The following is a 22,291-nucleotide window of genomic DNA, read 5'->3' as shown; positions in this document are numbered from 1 at the left end:
TGTAGAAACATGAAAATTACAGTCTGTAAGGTTTTTTGCCTTATACACTCTGCATCTAATCAGATTGTAAAATAGCAAATACAGACAATTATTGTAGGAGTGTCATACTTTGTATTGCTGATGTTCAACCACTTCCGAGTTGGCACAGGGGGACTGCTGAATTTAGATATTGTGGATGGGTTCAGTATTTAATCATTTTTTCTACTAAATGATGGTACCTTCAAATATTTTATCAAGATGGGGATTTGTAGTGACAGAGTATGAGAGCAAAAGTTTTAATTTAACTGATGTTTTGAAGTTAATTAACTCAAATGCATTTTTAGATTTGTAATATCTTCAAGTGGCCAGAACCTTAAATTTATGTATTTTCAAGAAAGCCTCTCTGGGAACGGGGTATTGTATGTTCATTTGCTAAACAAAAAAGTGTAATGGAGTACACCACTTACTTAATCACCCACAATGCATATACTACTTGAGTTTTATTTGGGTTTGACGAATTTTCTCCTTTCTCTTCCAAAAGTAGTTTGCTTGTGGCATATGGTTAATCCATAATTGAAAAGGGTACAGAAAGAAATGGAAGTTAGAATAATCTTCTAAATTTAGATATTTTTTTAATTATAAAACTCTCCCTTTTTTCTTTAGCTAACGTTCACAACGCTGACATGAGAATTAGGTAACACTGTTCTTGTTACGCTCTAGAGATTAAAACACGTTAATAAAGAAAATAATTTGTTTTAACATAGAGGAATTTCTACCTACACCTGTTCTGGGAAGACTGACACCTAAGTTATGGGGAGATCTTTTTATTTCTCTGTATAAAAAATGGGTTCCTCAATATGTTTAGGATATTTTGGTAGCAGTACAGTAACAAAGAGTAATAAGTTTTTATTATTATTATTAGTCTTCGTCTGGATAAATAGTTTCTGTATCTGTTACATAGCCACTGTCCCAGCTGTTTACTGAACTCAGTTTCATTTTATAAGCACTAAACAGTTGTATCTTGCACTACATACATACATTTGAACAGTTTGTAGCAACTGCTGTTCATTCTGGGGCAAGCAGCACTTCCACATCAAGTTGATCTTTCTCATCTGTGCTTTCATGTATCAACAGGCACAAAAGTAAAAGGGGCATAAAAGAATTCAGAGGTTGTGATTAAACAAGATGATGAGTCATAAGTTCATCATTAACCCTTTTACACTGTCAGGTATCTTCATTTTGGGAATGCAGGAGGCGTTTTATTCCCATCTATTTAAAATATGCACATAGGATATGTGCTTTTTTTGTTCAACATGTTCAATAGCAGGTTTACTTTTACTGAACTTTGATTCAGGTTGTGGTTGGGTACTGACGTGGAATAGAAGATACCTGTGTGTTTAAACTTGCAGTAGGAACAGCTTTGAGCAAAATACTGTTTTATGATGGGACAACTGTCTCCCTATCTATTTGATAAACAGCACAATTTGCTGTTCATCATACTACAGAAGTCAAATTTATATATTGCCATAGCTTTTGTTTTGTCCCTATCTATACATTAAGCGTGCTTATTTTAAGAAAGTTTGGTGGGGGGAGAGATTCTCCTTTTGCTTCTGGCCAGTGTGAGGCAATGGCTGCCTCCTGTGAAGGCAAGCAGGTTGCTTCAAATTCTAGATTGAGCTGTGCTTGACATAAAAATGCCTCAAGTCTTTAAATTGGTCTGATAAAGCTTAGGTTTATGGAACTTCTACCTTGTTGCTGTGGTTGTCACAATGTTGCAAAAGCTCTGTGTTTTATTCCGGAAGGAGTGATGAGCAGGTAATTTACATTCCTGCAAGGGGAAGGAATTGTATTTTGGCAAATGTGCAACTGGTGTTAGTGTTTCACTTGTATTAGCAGGAGGTATCTTTGAGTCAGAATAATTAGTATGAAATGGTGCTCTATTTAAAGCTCAGTTTCCTTACACTCTGATCTTTTTGCATTTTCTTCCTTCAAATTCTGAAGCAATTATTTCAGGAAGGGTTGAGGGTTTGTTATTAATTAACAATTTGAGGGAGCATGTGGACAATATGATACAGCTCCTACCACTCTGCTGCATTTTAAGCTTTGTCTCCACTCCAGAGAGCTGTCAGCAGCAGCCTGCTCTCCAAGGTGATTATGGTTCTGAGTTACTGGAGCATCCCTGGACCAGCACACTCATGCTGACACTGCACGTCCTTCCCCAGGAGCTGTGCTGGTGTGTAAATGTAGCACATCCCAAGGCATTCCTCCCACGTCTTGCAGCACTTCCTAGTGCACTGTGCTCTGGAAAGTGGGAATGAGGTTGCTCCATGCCCGTCACCAGGGCTATAGATGTTTTCTTCTCACTGTCCCATGTTGGTTTGCATGGGGTTCAGCTGTTCTGGGTGGGTTCACGTCTCAAGCAGCTGTTCCTTCGTGATGCTGAGAGATGGCCATAGGCTGAATAAAATCTTCCTTCTGGGTAAATCCCCCCAAGTAGCTATAGAGTCACTGTTTTTAAAACAGAGTTGGAAAAAGTACTAGGGTTTATAAACCCTTTCTGTAGTTTTGTGAGTTATCTGGAAACATATTCAGTTAACCTGATGGGTTTGTCTCTTATTTTGGTTTCAAGCCACCCTTGTTTTAAGCGCTAGAACTACTTATTCTCAAGTACCAATGGACCTCTAATAGCCCAAGATTATGTATTATGGATAAATCTCCTTGAGGACCTGAAAGAATGGACTATTTAGGAATCTTGAAGCTCACCTAAGGCTAATGAAATTATGTCACTTCTGCTTTTAAGTGGAAATTGAAGAGTCACCGATTCATTAGGGTTCAAATCAATTTGAGTGAATATGCTTTGAGATTCAGCTCTGGAAGTAAAACATAGTTCATTAACTGTGAATCATTTGTACAGCATTCTTGCTTCTAGGGATATTTATCATCAGAATGCAAGATAAGTTCTATTTTCGGAGAGGATTAGATTTTAATTTACATGGGAAGCTTCCTTGATGAATAAAATAATTCATGCCAAAAAAACCCCTCTAATATTTCCTTTAGAAGTACATTGTAAGAATGATGCATTCTGACCTGTATTTTTAATACCTCCAGTGAGCCTGGGCACAACACAGGTACTGCTTAATGCAAATGTAAATTCTGAAAATGTAAATTTAAACTTTGAAGAAATAATTATTGTGGTTTGGGAGATGTAATTAAATCTTAGTGTCTGTACTGACAATCCATCACAGGCACAAATGAGAGGCTGTTTTTAAAAAGGTGTTCCATCTCTAGTTCTGTAAGGTACATCCCTAGAAAAGGTTTATCACATATGGCGCAAGATATCAGGTGTTGTCTCAGCAGGAATTTCAGTGGTATAGTTTATTTCCCATTGTGGTATCTTTCAGCTGAAAACTACTGACTTGCTCTGTATTTATAAGCATATATAAAAATTAAGTATGTGTCATAGAACAGTGCTCTTCAATTTAGCATTAAACAGGTAATTAGATCTTGAAGTGGAAGCTAAATTTCAAAATAGAAAAGAAATGGACTAGTAAGGTTGATTAGTCATTGGAACAACTTCTCTGTGAATGCAGTGAATTCATTGTCACTTGAAGTATTTAAATAAAAATTAGATCTCTTAAAATTTTTTTTTTAAAAATGCCTTAACTGAACCAGAAGACCAGGAATCATTAACTGAAATTCTGTAGCCTGTATTATTCAGGCAGTTAGACTATTCCATCATAGTATGGTCTCTTTTGACTCTAAAATGCATAAATATGTGCATCTCAGCATGTCTACAAGTTAAGTAATAGAAGGGGTAATAAAGTGAAATACACAAAGGGCCAATTTACTTGGCAGCTTTGTAAACTGCAGAGCTAGAATACTGTTCTGCACTGTGGCATATAATTCAGGTGTAGCAATAAATCAGGTAAACTTTCTAAAGTGTGCAGGTGGCTGCATGGAAAGATTGATTAGTTCTTGGGCCTCCTCGCAGGTTATTGATTATTCCTTGGAAATAATACACACTTGTTGTCCTCACGTCTTGTAGAGTAGGTATCGCGCTGTTGCCATACGTTGAGCGTGGGCGCGTGCAAATCTCTGTGCTCATCTGTTCCCGTTCCAGATGCTCTGTATGACGTCATCACCGTGGGAGCCCCGGCAGCGCATTTCCAAGGATTTAAGAATGGTGGTCTCCGAAAACTTCTGAGTAAATTTGAGGCAGAAAGACGAAAGTAAGTATTATTTGAAGTAGCTAGGAAAATATAATTGAAGTTGCATGAAGATGTTATGAGCTCACTGAGTAACAGAACAGTTTATCCTGCAGAAAGCATGGAAGATTAAAATCTAGTGGGACAGGACAAGGATTCATTCATAAAATATTTCCTTTTTCTTCCCTGCTTTGCTGAATGGCAAAATTGAACCACAATTTACTTTTAAGGTCAAGGCTTATTTTGAACACAAACTCAAAATTGGGAAATTTTCTTCCTGTGTTTCAGGAAGCTTGAATATCAGCGCTTGAGAACACGCAGTTCAGAATGAGATTTCTCTTCAGTAATTCTTGTGCTAAGTAGAAAGTAGCTATACGCAATTTTTCAATAAAGAAACAGTAGCTTAAGGTATCATCTTAATTTCTGACAGCCCTGGCATATTTGAACAAAATAGTCTTGTTAGTGTACCTGTGAAGTAAATAAATGTTCTTTTTCTTATTCTTCAGAAAGCCAAAATGAGACTTAAGCAAAGGTAAAGGCCTTAAATAGGGTTTCAGTTTTTTGCTGTACTCAAATGCTTTGCTCACCATTGAACAGGTACATAAGTCTTAGTTACATGTTTTGCAGACTAAGAATGGGCTGTATTTGTGTTTGTTGCTATGGCTATTAAGTTCTGAGCAGCCACAGCGGTTGCTGGCAGCACCCATAGCTGTGACTGTTCAGTGCTTGGGCTGCCTGTGCCAGCCCTGTGCACTCAGCAGCACAGCATTTGGAAGGGAATGCAGGCAGCACTGTGTGTGTGTATGTGTGCTAATCGAAATCATCACAATCTCCATAGAAAATGGAATCCATTATATTCAGTGCATGGTCCTGTAGCCTATCCAACATTGGCAGAATGTGATTTCCCCAAATGGAGAGTAGGTATGAGGCAAAGTTGAAGTTATTATCTGGAATTTCTGTTCACTGGAGAAAAAAAGGAAAAATGCCTTAAAGGGAAGAGACCAAGTCCTTCATTAGTTCTTCCTGGGAAAACACATACTGCAGCATCTCATAGGAATGAATTGCCAATGCCCTTGTTTCTTAGTTGCCCCTAACAGGGGAGGGGAGGAGAGGATGGGCTAGACCTCCTTTATTTGGATCTTATGCATTGTTGTGTGTAAAAAGGCTGCAATGGCAAAGGATACTCAGTGCAGCACAGCCGCTTCTCATTTTCATTCACTCTTAACTGTGACTTGACTTAAACTGTGGAGACCTCTAAGTTGGTGGGTAAAGCTTTGTGCAGGTTTTATCAAGGCTTTTCATACCTCTTTCAAAGTGTCTATGCATCGCCTCTATTTGCCCTGCTTCTTAGACTTTTTTGCATCCCTCAGAAGCACCTGTGTTTCAATGACTTTCAAGGACAGGATACTGCACCTTTATTCTGACAGTGCAGTTTTCTGTACGTTTGTTCTGGAAGAGCGAAAGTCTCTGTTTATGATGATGTGACTAGGGTCACTACGTTACTGTTCCATCAGATAAGAAGAGTGCCTGAGTCAGGCTAACAAACTTAAGTCTGAGCACTTAAACCAGAGGACTGCAATTTCTAGCGAATCACTAATCAGACCTGAAGAAGTGGTCATTTAGCGTATGAATTCCCATTAAATAGAAAGGAGGAAAATTGTAAAACTCATCTTCCCTTCTGTCTTTGAGGGCACCTCAGAGAAAGCTCCACTTTTTTTTTTTTTCCCTCTTCAACTAGAAGAACTTATAGGAGTTGAGAGACAGGAGAAAGCAAGTTCTGAATATAATCTTACTTATTTGAATATTCAAGAGTGGGTCTACTTTAAACAGACATATGAAAGGACCATTCTTATTCTTACCACAGAGAAATTTCCTTTACTGTGGCAATGACAACTTCATTTTGTATGCATATGTTTGTTTAACTACATGAGTATGCTTTGAGGACAGATAGCATTTCTAGGGGCAGCTTTTACAATTTAAATTTTCTATTTTACAATGGGAGCAGCTTTTCTGAAGATTCAGTTGAGGGAAGAAATGGCACCTTGAGATATCAGTCAGAATATAAAATGAACAGGAAAAAAATTGCAGATTTAGCAGGTATTTCCTCTAGGCAAACTGAGTTAAAGACCTAGAGAAAGATGTGGGAAGAAATTATTTCTCAGGTCAGTCCCAGTAGCTTTCAAGACATCCTTGTTAATGCACATGACAGAATGCTTTGCATGCCTTTGACCTTCAGGATGATTATTAGAACAATTTATTGAAATATTAAACAGTGTCAGCGTATCATAAAATATTCCTTGCTCAAACACTTGTGGAATTAACAGACAGGAGGAACTGTTAACTGGTAGCAAGGTTATATCACACCTTGCAAGAGCATAATTGCATTTCAGATTGCCAAAACCAAACAAGAGTGAAACATATGTTTTGTGAAAGTTTATCAAACAGAAGCATGTGGAAAATGTGTATCTAAAGATAGGCTTGGCATATTTTCTGTTGCATAGAATGTATTTTTTTGTGCAGACAAAAGAGTGGAAGTTATTGTATAATAATATTTATTAAAATGCAGTGGTTTTGCAATTCTTCTCTTGTTACGACCAAGCTAGGTATATTAAAGGGGGGGAAAAAAAAAAAGGTAAATTTCTAAAAATATTGTCTCAAAAGGGAAAGTAGTATTTATTTCAGGTGAAAAACAGGACTTAGTGGTATATGATCAGAAGACAGGTCCACTGCTTTATAACCTGCTCAGAATCTGTACTGTTCTTTATCTCCACCAAAGAGAGAGGTAAAGGGCTTTACCAATTCAAACATCAGGCATGTCTGTTCCTTTAGTAGCTTGTAGTGAACTTTGTAAGACCAGTAAGAACAATGAATGCCTTTTTGAAATCTTGTTTAGGCGTGGTAGCACTTAAACTCAAATAAATGAAGTGTGATGGTTAAGGTGTGCTAACTAGTTGCAGGATATTCATTACTGTATATGGTATGTATTTATTTTAGAAATTTTTTGTGTGATGCTCTATTGGTTTGTTCTTTTTATTTTTTTCTTTCTCTATTTCTAGCTAGACAAGACAGTAAATCAGTTATTCAAATTCATTCTTCTGTTGGCCTGCTAGTAATAGATTGCTTCTTCTAGCAAATGGAAGGGCAAATTATTACTTTTAGAGCTCAGTTGTGCAGGAATGTTTAAGGCAGACATTCTGTAATTTATACCCATAAAATGCCGCACTGTTTGAAATGTTTATAAATCTCTTCCAAGGTACACCAAGGACTTTTTTTTTTTTCTCATTGAAAATCTAATTTGATTATCTGTGCTTTAGCCAAAACACACAGACTTAAGATTATAAGATTTTTAATGCCCCAATATTAACCATCAGGAAAACAGAGGTGTCCCGCAAGCTGCATTAGGTGCCATGATTCACTGTGGTATTGTGCACCATTTCTAGGAAGTTCTTTAGAAATGGTTCTGCTTTAAATTAGCACAAGCTTAAAGCTGAAATAGTACTGAAAAGATTTTTCTGATGGTTGTTGTTTGGTGGTGGTGTTTTTTTTGTTTTGGGTTTGGGTTTTTTTTGTGTGTTTTTTTTTTTTTGTGTGTGTGTGTTTTGGTTTGGTTTTTTTTGTGTGTGTGTGTTTTGTTTTGTTTGGGTTTGGTTTTTTTTAGTCATAATAATTTGATTTGTGTTCAAATTGTCAAAAGGAACTTTAGTTTTGTTTGACAAAGCCTAGACTTTTGGTCAAGGTGCGAGTTGTGCTCCTTCACTAAAGTACCAGCCTTTTTATTAAAGCTGATATCTTCATTATTCCTATTACCTGAATTTTATAACCTTCAAACCACTTCCATTCTCTGAGGAACCTGAAATGGTACTGTTTCACATAAAATCCCAGAGATGTTTAAATAATAATGGTTTGTGTTTGACCAAATTTTAACCTTTATTCTCAAAGGGAAATCACAGCCTGTCATGCATAACGCTTTTCACAGAGATGTTGTTCTGTCCTCACTTGCCCCTTTTTTGTGTGTGTATGTGTGTATCTGTGTGTATGTGAGAGAGATTTGATTTCATGGAGATGAATGTTTTTGCTGGAAGTTTTGCTGAGAAACTGCCAAAGTTTGTGCTGTTCATTGAGATATGAAAGTATCATCACAGTATGTTCCAGCTGCCAGGCTCTCTGCACAGAGTTGCCTGAAGCATTTCCTTAAGCAGGTAGAAATGAAAGAGGACTGGGGCTGGATAAAGAACCACAGAATGGTTGCGGTTGGAAGGGACCTCTGGAGATCACCCAGTCCAACTCACCTGCTAAAGCAGGGTCAGTCAAAGTAGATCGCACAGGAATGCATTCAGGCAGGTTTTGAATGTCTCCAGAGAAGGAGAAGAAGGGAAGGTGGAGTTGGGGGAGATGGTGTGCAAAGGTTAGAAAGGATTGTATGTTTTGGAGAGTAAGAAACTGTTTCGCCTGTATGGGCTCTGGGTGTGGCAAGAGGAGAGTGGATGGATCTGTGGTTTTGCCATCCATTCTTGTAACATGCCATTCAGCAGGCTGCCAGGAAATAGCTCCACCGAAAGGCACCTTTTAGCCTCAGACTAGTGGTGTGACACAATACCTTTTTTCTTCTAATATGAACCATGCTCAGTCACCCTGCATAAGTTTTTTCCCTGTGTTAAAGGCTACTTGAATTTTCCCAGCAGTATAAAGGTACTCTTAAATGATTTTGAAGAACTGTGGCAGGCTTTCCCTAGGTGTTCAGCCTTCCTGGAGTGAGTCTTCTCAGGAAGATTCACTGTGAGACTCATCTGTGCCACAGTGGCATCTGTCCCACTTGGGTCTCTGCAGGACTGGTGAAGGGCATTGTGACCTTCCTTTTCACTGAAACTCATGCCCCATCACCAATTGATGTAGTTATTTCAAGGGTCAGTTAGGAATGAAGAGGAAATAGAAAAGCAACAAGAGAAGCTCTGTGCATACACCCTTAGCCATTGCTTCTTCATAAGGATTTGTGGAGATTTGGACTTTGTAAGTAAAAATAGATTAGATAGAACTAATAACATGATCTCATTTTCCTCAGTATTCAAATTTAGACTTTCTAAGTTCGCAAGGGAAACTTAAGGAAATTTAAAAATAAATAAATAAAATTTGAACTTCCTACCTCAGGTTTGTTTTCTGAACCTCAGCACTAATCATATGGTTTAGTTTCATTTCTCAATGCAGTGAATTGTCCTTTTTTTTTTTTTTTTAATGTAATCAATTTATTTTTTATCGTAACTTCCCACTTTAGACAGAATACCTTCAGTGCCTAAATAAGCCAATGAATTTGTGTCTTCATGAATGTACATAAGCTCAAGGTTATCTGGGAGTAGATATTCTTGCTGTGTATGCTTTAACTGGATTCTTGATGTTAATGTCTGGTTTTGACCGTGAAAAATGTGAGGTCAAATGTTCATTGTTGAAAGATTTTAACCCAGTCCCATATGGTGACAATTTAACTCAGTCACACAAATGACTCGGTTAACAGCAGGAGTGGAGTTACCAGATCTGAGTGCCATTAAAAATTAGACATTTAGCATATTGCAGTATTTCTTCTCAGGCAAAAACTTTGTTAAAATTCCAGATGTAGTCAATGTAATCTTTATTCAAATTACATGACAATGTCATTAAAGCAATTTTAAAATTGAAATGACCACTGACAGCCATGTGTACCTAGTTAATGATGGTGCCAATATATGGAAGTGATTAAGTGTGGTTTTATATGCTTAGTGAAAGCTTTGAAACTTAACCCAGAAGACATTACTATAGACTTTTTCAAAAGGCACATGACCAAGAATATATTTTACATATCAAAGGTAGATTTTCATAGTGCCGCTGATTTCCACACTGGGACCTACCCGTGGGGCCTTTTCCTTAATGCAAAAGTTTCTTCTTATCTGTAATTCTCTTAATCTACTTTCTGCATTAGAACATCAGTAAAACATTTCTCTATATGTTATATGGGCAGCTGCTTCTTCTAAGTACCGTAACTATGTGTGGCAGCAAGCTCTAAAAATAGTTATTTATAAGGAAACTCATTTCAGTGAATTGGAAGTAGTAATGTCTTTTCATGAATGGTAAGGCCACAGAAAATCTCAGCCTAGCCATAGATGCAACAGTGTTGAGATGCAACATATGGAAACATTAGATACTCCCAAACATGTTGTTTGTGAAAAGTGTTTACTTTCTTGGGATGAGGGTGTAAGTTGTCCACAAATTCTGAAAGAAACTGAATCTTTGGAATCATCTCATTCTTTCTGGGGTTCGTGAAATTTTAAAGTTAGCCGAATAATGAGGCCTGATAGAACACTTCATTCTGAAGAAAGAGTCGTTCTCTCTTCACTATTTCCTGTATTTAAAAGACATGATTGACTTTATTAGAATGAGAACTACCGACAGGTTAAGTATCTCTCTTCCTTTTTTCTTTTGTTATGGTATTGTCTGTAGCTTTTCTGCTGCAATATTCAGTGAAGCTTAGTGCTGTGGGAGAGCAGTGAAAAAGATGTGGGAATTAAAGGCTGATGGGAGTCCAAGGAGGGTGTTTGTGCCTGGAGAGCTCGATAACAGTGTTAGCCAGATCCAGCATGCAAAAAGGCTGGTTGGTGAAGGGAGGGAGAAGCCTGAAGGGGAATTAGAGAAGATTAATCAGTGCTGTGTAGTATTAAGACTTCTAAGATTATGTCTTCACTACAATTAATATAGACTATTTCTCTGTGTCCCTGCCCTGTCTACTGAGCCTGACAGGTTGAGAGTTGCAGTGAATGAAGAGAAAGATCTGGCTTGGGAAGTTCATTTCGCCAATGACGTTGCCACCTTGAAGGCAGAGCTGTGGCCATCTCCTCATTTCTCAGAGGGACAGGGCTTTTTTTGCACAATTAATTAGGAGAGACAGTTTATACAATTCATTTTGCTGAAATATTCAGAATTCTGACCTCAGGACTCAGCAGTCTAGCAAATCATGTAGCAGACTGTGAGGAGACGTAGTAATTTTGGTGTGGCTGGCAGCATAACTGATCATGGCAAAGTTTCGCTGACTTGGATGCATTGGTGAAAGGCAGAAAAATAGGATGGGATATTGTGGAATTTGGGACTGTAACTCAGTAAAGTATCTAAGCAAGAGATTTAATTTTAAGATGGCTTGAATCTGTACTTATTTACCAAAAGACTTAAGCCTTTTAGGTTTTATGGAAGTTACTTAATTTGGACTTTTGAATGTGTGTATGTCCTTTACTGCATTAAGTTTTCTTTCTGATTTGTAGAAAACTGATAAGGAGGAAGCGGAAGGGACACTAGAAGTCACAAAGGGGAAATGGGGGAGTGAAGAGATCTGGAAAAAGACTGAAATGAAAAGCAATGCGTGAAGTTCAAAGGATTGCACAAGTTTTAAAATTCAGATCTTGATATGTGAAATTTAGGAAGAAATTAAATCAGTGGGGAAAGGGTGGAAGAGGCTGAAGGATGTATGGTGAAAACACATAAGAGGAAAGAAGGGAGATGCATACGGAAGCAATGAGGGAGTATGTGCATTGCTCTGACACTGTTTTTCACCTGTGTTAACATTACAGGTTCATCTGAAACTGCAAAAGATTTTGGTTAGTTTTTCTAAAAGACTGAAGCAGGGCTTTATGAAGGGAAGGACTGTGTACAAGAGTTTTAGGTGGGGAGATGTATACTACAGTGAAGAGCTAATGGTGTGTGCGTGCTGGTTAAAATGGGTTTTTTTGAATGATAACATAAAAGGATATTGTGTGCTTAGTAGGTGCTGGGGAAAAAAATGGGAGAAGTCTTCAAAAAGACAAGAAGTAATGCAAAAGAATGGCAGTAGTTTGTGAAGAGTTAAAAGGAAATTAGTAAGTCTGCAGTATGCCATCTGTGTGGTTTTGCAGTAGTTAATGCCCACACCCTATTTTTCTGTCTTTCCTTGAAGGTTAGACATGTGACTTTTATTAGACCTAACTCTGGTTATCACCACTTCCTGGACATTGCTGGTGGTAATCAAAACGCAGTCTGGGCCTCTGATTGATTAAACATTAATGACCCATTTCGAAGGATATAGTGAGGTATAATAGTTAATAAAGTGGTGGGGAGCTCAGTGGAAAGATAAGGAGCCTTATGCTCTTTGTGATCATTATCTGACCTGGTCAAACCTTTAGTTTCTCCAGAAAAAAAATAAATAAAAATCTGTTTTTCTTACGTTAAGACCAATCACTTAAAGGGATGATTAGGTTGAACAGTACTGCGTGGTGGGCCTGGTGGTCTGCAGTCCATTGTCCTCTACTGTTCAAGCACGGATTTGTTTTTACACTTGAGGGATGGAGCATTTCTAATGATATCAGTAAAGTGTAGGTGTCTGACATTTTTTACAGTACTAGCAGTAAGGTTTTTAGCACATTAAACATTGTTATTAATAGCATAAATGATTTTGGCATTATGTGACTCTTTCTCTGTGGTTACAGTACTGGATACCAGTGTATTTACTATTCACCCGAAAACACAGCCAAGGCAAAAGAAGTTCTCAGCAACATCAGTCATCTACAACCTCTCATATCAAGCCATGCAGACCTGCTGCTTAATTCTGCAAGCCAACATTCTCCAGACAGCTTGAAGAATTCTTTAAAGATGCTTTCAGAAAAAGTAAGATTCAAATCTTTACTGCAATGGAAAGTGGATTAATCAAGTCTCCAACTGCTGGTTTTTTTCCTGCATAAATTGACTTTCATAGCATCAGGAAATGTTAAATAAGCTCTACTAAAATAAGCTTCAAAATGTTGCTATCAGAAAAAGAATATTATTTAGCGTTTCTGTAGGCTTTCCATGTAGAGAATTAATGAAATCTATAAAGGTTGTCTTTATTTGAAGGTATAATTAATTTAATTTCATGTGTCTCTGTTATCCTCTAGCGGCCAAATACTGGGGTTTATCAAAAATAGATTACTGTAAATAATTTTGTGGGGTGATAAACAGTTATTTTCTTTCTTCGATACTTTAAGCTACTGCTTGTGGGAGGTAGTTGAAGGCAGGTTTGTGGATAAGGTTTAGAATAATAGTGTGATGCAGTCTGGAAGAAGCAGCTAGGAAGCTGGAGCCAGGATGTCTCAAATTTTAATCCTCTTTCTCCTATTATATTCCTCTGGAGCTGCAGGCTGTTCCTCATCTAAATTACTTTAGCTCTAAACTAAGGAAGATAATATTTTCCACCTGTCTCACAGAGTGATATTGGAGATTAGCTAAAGTCTGAAGTACTTTTAAGCATATGCCATCCTATAAAAATATTAAGCACTATAGCTCTGACCAGAGGGGTTGAAAAAAGTTTCCCATTGCTTCATAGGCTGCACCTTCTGTAATACGGCTTAATAACACTATCAATAATCATTTCAATATATCTTCAGCTATTGGGAACTGGTAACCCCTGTGGTCTGTTGAGCACTATTATCCCAGCAGTACATTGTTCAATGGTAGAGTTTCATATCTGAATATTGAACTTGGCCACATACTGTGAAGGAATTGCATTGGAGCCACAGGAGGGAGATAAATGTTGCTCTCAGTTACAGACGTGTAAATCCACAGTAACTTTGAGAACACTGGAGTCACTGTGAATGTCAGGGGTATATAGGAAAGTAGAATTCAGCCTGGAAATGAAAGGGAGGATTCGGGGGGGAGCATGAGTTGTGGCAATTATAGTGTGCCTTTCTATGTGGTGCTGAAGGAAGGCCCTTTATAGCTGCATGTAGAAAACGTGGAGCTGTTCTGTTGGCAGTTAGTTTGAAGGAAAATGCATGTGCAAGTAAAGCAAGCCAAACAAAAAAAGTGTTCTGAAGATTCAAGACCTGGTTGTGAAGGAATTTGTAAATTAGCTATAACCTTTTGCTTTGCCCTTCCCACCTTTGCCTGTCTGGGCAGGAGAAGTGGATGATTTTGGAGGGTCTGCAGGCAGCTGAGATACCAACCCTCTGCTGGGACCATGGCCTGTTGCAGAGTCTGACTACACAAAAGGACTAAACAAGATAATCCATTCACTTTGTAAAAGTCACAGATATTTTCAGTTTCTAGCTGGTGATTTAGTTGTGTATGTTCATATTGACTTTTCAGGATTAAATTGCTGGTTAGTTAGGAGCACAAGTTCCCTGACATAGCCCACCTGACAGCCCATAGTTTCCATCTAACCTCCGCCTTTTTCTTGGAAGAGATGAATCCAGTTGTCTGAACAACAACTGCTGTCTGAAGGGTGGAATATCTGCCTCCCTGTCTATTCTCAAATTTACTCAGAGGAGAAAAAAAATCACAATTGAGAGAGGGGTGAGACCATTGCTGAGGAAACTCATGTCGAGGGACAGCTGCTTGTACAGAAGGGAAGAGAATTGGGGAGAAAAGGCAAGACCAATATAGAACTTCAGGGAAGAGCAATATTAAGTTTCAAAAGCACAAATTGAGGGAACTCACATGGTGCTCCAGTTAGATCCCCCATACAAAGAATCATCTCAAGGTCCTAAAATAACGCATCTGTCTATCCAATCTGGTGCAGTACAAGACTAGCAAAAAGCCCCTGGTTATACTTAAGGTAATTCTTCTGGATAGAATTACGTGATGCCTACTTGTATTCTTGAGGTGTTTCTGCTCTCCTACCTTTTGCATGCTTTTTATATGTAAGAAAAGAAATGTTCTGCTACATTTTAAATGGATAGAAATTTAGAAATTAAACAGCTTTTGAAGCAGTTATAAAAATTCTTTGCCTGGTGATTAAATTCCTCAGGTTTATTAAAAAGCATATAACTATTTATTTTAAGATGATGTTAAGATTGATATGTAGAACAATTCTTTCTAAAAACATTAGGCAGGAGTGCGTATATCTGAGCTATCGATAATGTGAATTACAGTTGAATACTTGTGTTAGAAATGGAAGGACTGGCTGCATGCATTTAAAGTGGAAAATGAAATAAAATAATTGCACTGCTGCTTCTTATGTTGAGCTTATTTTCTCATACTAAGCATGGTTTTCCTTCTCCATGTATGATTTGCAATTTACTGTAGTGTGTTCCTGAGACTAACCTTTTATCAACACTTTCTGTTAATTGATTAAGGAAGCCTTTAGCTGTCAACAAGTCTATCAGCATTTGCAGCTTGCAGAAGGCTTGATAAATTCATTTTCCAGCTCTGCCTATCTTTGTTTGCAGAAATATTCTGAGTCAAATATCTTAAAGAATTTGCAAAGTTTTCATTTCTTTGCATATACTTGTTATGTGATTTCAATACAATTTTTTAAATAGTGATGTTCTGCAAATTTAGCTGTACTGAGCTGTAAGAAAATGTAGTTAAAATGTAGACTGTTGTTAAACTAATGGGATCTTTTGATGGAATTTAATTACAGAAGCATTTTATTCTCTATACAAAAAAAAAGGTCCACTTCCATGTCAGTTTGCTTTTTAAAATGTTTTTCCCTATTAAATATTTATATTGAAATTAAATTAGTTAAACTTTTCAGATACTTATGTAATATACATTGCAGTCGTAGTGGCCATTCCTCACTTCACGTTTTCCAATACTACAACTTTCTAAAATGGAAAGCCCTTTTCAGTTCACTGCACCTGATGCAGGGACCTGAAATGACTTCAAGCAGACTTTAGAGGGGGAACGGGGATACGAAAACCTCAGCAAAACCTTGAGGTTGTCATTTCTAAGGACAGACAAGTAGTGTGGACTCTCTTGATATTGAATTGTAGAACAGTCTTTGAGAGGAGCTCTGCTGTTAACTATGCAAGAAAAGAGGACTCTGCAAGACGTACTCTGCCTCTTCTTTATGGAAGATTGGTAGGGTTTGCTAGCAATGTTCTCCAAAGCATGAGCATGCACCATGTGAAGGCTGGAATGTAGAAAACGTAAATTCTCCTATAGTGCAGTTCAGGACTACGATGAGGCAGTTTTGAAGAGCTACAAATGAGAAAATAATGTCTTGTTTAGCACCCTTTCCCTCAGGCACCAAGATAGTAAGGAGACAGGAGGAGTCTGGTAAAATAGCCAGGGAGGTGAATAGTGTTGCCAAGCCTAATCGCTGAAGAATCGGGTCTGAAAGTCCTGATGCGGGTTTAAAAAAAATCATAACTTAGCTTAAATATCTGTAAGGTTCTTATTTTCCAGACTTTTGAGTTTTATTATATTTGCAGCAAATTTTCAGCCTTTCTTATGTGCAACCATTAAGGATCAAAAATGGCTTTTTCCTCAATGTCATGAAAATGGCAAAAAGCAGAAACTTGTCAAGCAGGTGCCTAACCTCAGTGGCTGGAGCTTTAAGAAAATCATCAATTATTTAGAGCATTGTGCTCTAAATGTCAGTGGACTTTTGTGGGAGTGTTGAGGCAGAAAAGCAAGGAAGATGAGTGGGAGCAGAAGCATACAAAAAGGAAGCAAGTACTAGCAAAAAGGCATGGGCTATGAGCAGAAGTAAGAAGTGCAGAAAACAGGAGACAGCTTTCCAGGAAGGCAGATGCTGAAACTTTAAAAACTTGTTTCTTTGTGGTTTTTTTTGCTTCTTGACCAGGTTTTACATAAGAAACATAAAAGGGCTGAATGAAGCTTGGCTGGACAACCTTTATTTCTAGCGTTTCCAAGCTTTGTGTGACTACTTGTTTGGGCTGGTTGCTCTGACCCTTGTCTATGTACTTTTCCACATACCTGTTTAATTAAGATTGCATTCACAAAAGCAGTTCAGCATCTGAATCTGCACATGACAATCCAATATGTTCTGGGTAGGTAGGATGGCAACTAAATCCCACTGAGTTGTGATAATTAAATTTGGGTATTTAGGATTTTAAAAAATGATACATTGATTAAATAACATCTTCAGAGATACTGGAAAAAACTACTTCGAGGTTTGCTTTAAATAAAATAAAGCTAGAAATCAGGTGTCATCACCTGACCTGATATCAGGGCTGATATCTACAGGTGCCAAAATTCATCTCTGGAAACACTGCTTTTGCAGAGACTGCAATCTCAGCAGTGTAGAGCAGTGTGTTTTTCTTTAAGATGATCCTTAAATTTGTTAATCATGTTTTTTCTGACACTTATTTTGAAATTATTGAGCAGTGGTTGGATACTCTTGGTTCTTGTAGGGCCTCGTCCCTGCAGGTAAAACTTGGAACTCTGGTTTAGGATTGTGTGAAAATATTACAATCTTTGTGATAGATTCTGTGCTTTTGTGTTAATCTTTAGAACAATGGGATTGTAGAATGTGATGATGCCCCCAAAACCCTTGAATTGTTCCTTATTGGTCTACTTTGTTTCCTACCTCTTAGGCAGACCTGAAACAAATATCCACTCTGCCTAAGGGTAATTCAGTGTTATAGTAGCTGTGTTGCAGTATTGCATTATTTGGTGTAACCTTTTCATTGATTTATTTTTTCCTTTTCCCTAGACAGAGTTATTTGTGCACGCATTTAAGGATCAGCTGGTCAGAAGTGCCCTTTTAGCACTGTACACAGCTCGACCTGGCTGTGTCCTCAAGAAACCAGCTGTGCCTAGAAGCAGTGCAGAAGAGGGGGGTGATGCACAGCCTCGGGATCATCCTTCTCAGGTGAAAAGACAGGACTCGATACCCCATCATTCTGAGTACGACGAGGAAGAGTGGGTAAGTTGTCAATTGGTTGGTATTCAAGCCTTAACCCTCCAAATCAGCATTAAAAAAATGCAAGCCCTAAGGTCCATTGTCACATGTTATTGCGGCCGGGGGAAGGAGGAGGAGTGAAAAACTGAAATAATTTTTTTTTAAAATGCGTTGTATATTTTGAAACTAACTTGACAGAATTTTATTTAGTAGAGTGTGCTTCTCTGTGACTGCTTGATTGTGCGTATGACAGTGAAGAAGATTAACATCTTCTTGCCCAGACAGGAAAATAGTCTTTCTCTGCTCTTGAGTTCTTTTTGCTAGTTGGGCAGATTCAAGGAGACTGGAACAGAAAACACTCTTATAAAGGATTTTTCTTTTTCCTGTCTTTCCCCAAGACTGAATATAAATAGTTTAAACACACATGAATTCACGCTCAGCAAAAAAAAAAAGCTGCTTTCCCTTAGACTCTGTTCTTAGAAGATGTATAAGATTGTATACAAGAATTAAACCTGGCTTTTAGATTTTAGCATTCTTAGCATGTATTTCTTTCGAAGATATGTATTATTTATATGGCTGATATTTTGTAAATTGATTATTTTGGTGGATGTGTGCATAATAGATCTGTTTCTTTGTCATATACATCCTGAACTCAAGCTATTTTTATTCCGTTCATCACTGTATTCTTACGAATATAAAGGATGCCAGCATATTAATCCCTATTGTGAATAATTAATAACGTGTGTGAGCTACAGTACCTTACACCTGAACCGTAATTTTTATCCATACCACAAATAAAGGAAGAAGAATATATTTCTTCTAGAGAAAAGACAATTATCTCCAACTTCATGCATTAAGTAGTCATGAGCTTGAAACAATAAATAACTCATTCTTTTATTTGCCTTCTGGGTTTAGAGCCTTGAATTCATGTTTTCAAGTTTTCTCAACAACCTGAGGAACTAGAATCGTTGTTCTTTCCTTGAAATGAAAGCCAAAATGTTTGTTCCCAGCTGTTGAAACACTCAGAAAAATAAATACCACAATAGATTTGATAAAAGGGAGAAATTTTTGCACTGGCAAAATGGCTTTTTTTCTTCAGGTTGTACTTTAATTTAGTACTTCTGTCTCTACAGAGAAGGTAGCTTTACTATATAGCATTAGTGGTGTTGGTGTTTGTGTTTTTTAATTTATTTCTGCCAGGTTCTTGGCCCTCATCTCTTAAAATGTTCAAGCACAGAAGTTTAAAGTGTATCCATATTTTCTGCCGAATTAATAAGATTACCCGTTTGATTAAAATGAAGTGTATCTTTAAGTATTTTCTGAGTTAAATTGAGTCAGAGTCACTGAGACAGTATAAATCTTAGAGAAATGTTTTTTTTTTCTAAATTTGAAACGTTAGGCTTCCATTATTTTTCAATTCTTTCTGTCAAGGGAAGCAATGAACAATGTGAATTTTAATGATGAACTTACTATTAACATAATAGAAAGAAAAAGAATAAACACCTGTAAAATTTAAAAAATCCCTAATCTACTCTTAAAGTAAACTATACAAGAAAAAAAACCCAACAAACTACCTTAGGGATATGTTGCTTTGTATGCGTGGTACTATGTCTTCCTTTGTTATTTCTTTTCCATTATTATCAAGCACTAGATTGCATTTTATAATTGGAATTTCAATCTTAGTTTTGCCTGAAATCTAAATCAATGACATCCAACAAGTCTTCAAGCTTGACCCTGTTGCATCCTCTTCCAATGACTGTATTATCTGACAACCACTACAGAAGTGAATTCAGGGCATGGTGTTTAAAAACTAGGCAAGATCCACTCCCTTCCCCAACATCCAAATTTATCTTTAAGGAATAACACCCAGTTTCTTAACTCTGCAGGGTACCTTTTCATTGAGTAACCAGTGTTTTCCCCAAAGCCACCTTCTCAACAGCAATGCTGCCTTGCACCTTTTTTCTTTGATACGAAGTACAAATATTCATTCCAGTGCAGCTGACAGGAGTATGGATTGAGCTATTTATATTGGTCCGCTACACATAGGCAGTAGTAAGGCACTACTGTTGAAGGAAAAATATTTGAGAGTTTTAGATTGCCTGTGGGTAGCTATTCCCTTCTCCTCTTGCCAGCTGCTTCTGCCATCCTGAAATCTCTCTGCAGGAGGGAGCAAAGCAAGTTGTGTATAATACAAGAAAAGCTAGACACATTGCAACTTGGAGCTGTTTCTGCTCTACATTTCTGATTGTTTAACCTGCTTGGAGCTACAAAGCACAGATAAAATGATATTTCCAATAAGTTATGTAGAAATATTGACCTGGTACTCAGGCACAGGTGTGAAATACTGACCTGTGTACAATATATTCCATTCCAAAGCATTCTTCTTTCACAATAGGGTATTAATCATGCACATAATGCTTTATCAATGAGCATATCTCAAAAGCACTGAAGGTACTGTATGGCTGTGAACCCACATGAAGGAAGTGTCTTCAGAGCACTGGGGAATGCAGTGCTGTGTCATACTTGGCACAAGTAAAGCACGTGACTGTAGTGGTGTATATGGAAGGACAAGACATGACTGAGGAGCTTGGTAGTGAATTTAGAAAGCAGGAGAATCCTTAGAAAGTGTAAAGACGGACTCTGGGGCTCCACTGGCCAGCAGTGCTTAGGAGGATGACAGCCAGTCAGGTGCAATGGCAGGAAATGAAGGAGTAGAGTTGGCTTTTGATGATACTTTGAGAGTGGATAGTAATTTATTACATTTTTTTAATTGGGAAGATGAAAGAGAATTATTTTACAGGTTCATTTGTAAATGGCATTTAAAAAGTGTCCAGCTTCTTGTGAAGCTAAGGCCAGGCTTTTTGTGAATGTCATTTTGAGTACGCATGTGTATCTCCCAGTGCCACAGCAGAGGTGGCAGGAGAAGTGCGACTATGGCCATTTCTAACTACACCTAGCCACATGTGCCAGGACTCCGTACAGGCCTAAATGGCTTCTGAAATTCAGGAGAAGTAGCAAAGGTCAGTGTGCCATTGACTTGTTCCAGTCTGCCTTGTCCCAACAGATGTCCACCTGCCCTGTTTGACATTTGAGCTTAAAGAAGCAGTAGCGAGAGGGAGCCAGAGACCTTCTTTCGCTGTTATTTTTTGTTGGTTGGCTCGTTCTTTATTTTCACACCACAGTAGTAAACCTGTCTTCCGATGAGCTCCACAGAACTGGTGGGAAAACTTCACAGGGGAGAAGCATCCTGCAATTTAGAGTCTCAGTACTTCAGTGTATCAAGAAATAAGACTTATTTTCCTCTGATGCCTCCTCACTTCACACAGAGGGTTTGTAAGGATGCTTACTTGAGAGGCTGTGGCTGTATTTTGTCCTTTAACCTGACACATGCTGCAAAATGATCACTTGTGAGGTAGTTCTTATGCAAATTGAGAATAAACCACTTAAGAGGCAGAAAGATAGGTGGAAAGTGTGCTAGGCTACAGCTAAATGTTATGGGGATAATAAGGGATGAGAAAGAATATGAAATGGATGCATTTCTTCCTGTAGAGAATAATAGGGAGTCAGTTGATTTTCATCGATCAGAAACTGCATTTCTACTTGAGAATTGCTCTTACCAAACTGCAGAATTTCAGCAGCTCTCTTGGAAAAATGTAACCATCTTTGTTCCAGGCAGAATAACATCACAGTGAACGACAGACACATTTACCTCTTCTGTCTGCCTGTAAGAATAGCTCCTAATTCTAGGAACCTCCTATGTGGAGAAGAAGAGCTATGGGACAGGCCCTTGCTCCCTCTGTCTCACTTGCCCATATGTAAAAAGACCAGATATATGGTTATAAAAGTGAGCTTTCTGTCAACAGGCATTTATGAATATTGCTTCTAAACCCTTGGGGAATGTTTGTGTGACTATTGTATGGGCATCATCTGAATGCTGAGTTAATAGGTTGTTTAAAAAGAGAAAAGGGTTCTTTCAAAAATGAAACAAGGGCTCCTATTTGAGTGGCTTGTGCAGTATCTCCAGATGTTCATTAAGAGTTTAACACTCTTTGTGTTGGGATTAAAGTCCCCCCAGCAGAATGAGGAAAGGGAAATTATGTGGCTGCAGCCATGCTGAGCAATTTGAGTTCACATACCTTAGCAATTTCCATCTATCACTCTCTTACTTCTGTAATTATCCTATTTATAATAAAAAATTAAATGTGATGGTTGCACTTTGTGTGAGAGGCATGCAACAAAATTAAATTGTTACTTAATAAACATGTCATGACAACAAGTTGTTAATTCTAATCCTTTAATTTTACATTTGCTTTAACAAAGTAAGTAATGTAATAGAGTGTATGTTAAATTGTGAGAAAGTGGTTGCCAAGTACTGTGGCAAAACTGACAGTTGCATAGGAGATTTGATTTGGCAAGGTTTTTAGTGTCTGTGCTCTTACTGTATTATGTCATATAGACAAACTGCTCATTTCCCTGTGACTGGACCTGAAAGAGA

The 22,291-nt window shown here is 37.8% G+C and overlaps 1 protein-coding gene across 2 annotated transcripts in view; it reads left to right on the top strand.

The window, feature by feature from the left end:
- INPP4B (inositol polyphosphate-4-phosphatase type II B) overlaps positions 1-22,291 on the top strand; it is a gene marked incomplete at its 3' end in the record, with an annotated part of 269,087 nt that overhangs the window by 189,475 nt on the left and 57,321 nt on the right. For both annotated transcript variants that reach the window (XM_080343115.1, XM_080343114.1), the window contains 3 exons: positions 4,100-4,208; positions 12,659-12,836; positions 17,608-17,820. In XM_080343115.1, coding sequence (XP_080199241.1) covers positions 4,100-4,208; positions 12,659-12,836; positions 17,608-17,820 — 500 coding nt within the window. The remainder of the gene's footprint in view (positions 1-4,099; positions 4,209-12,658; positions 12,837-17,607; positions 17,821-22,291) is intronic.

The sequence above is a fragment of the Nesoenas mayeri genome, assembly GCF_963082525.1.
Source record: "Nesoenas mayeri genome assembly, chromosome: 4".
Lineage (NCBI taxonomy): Eukaryota > Metazoa > Chordata > Aves > Columbiformes > Columbidae > Nesoenas > Nesoenas mayeri.
The sequence above is the reverse complement of the archived record's forward strand: the minus strand, read 5'-3'. Positions and strand labels throughout refer to the sequence as shown.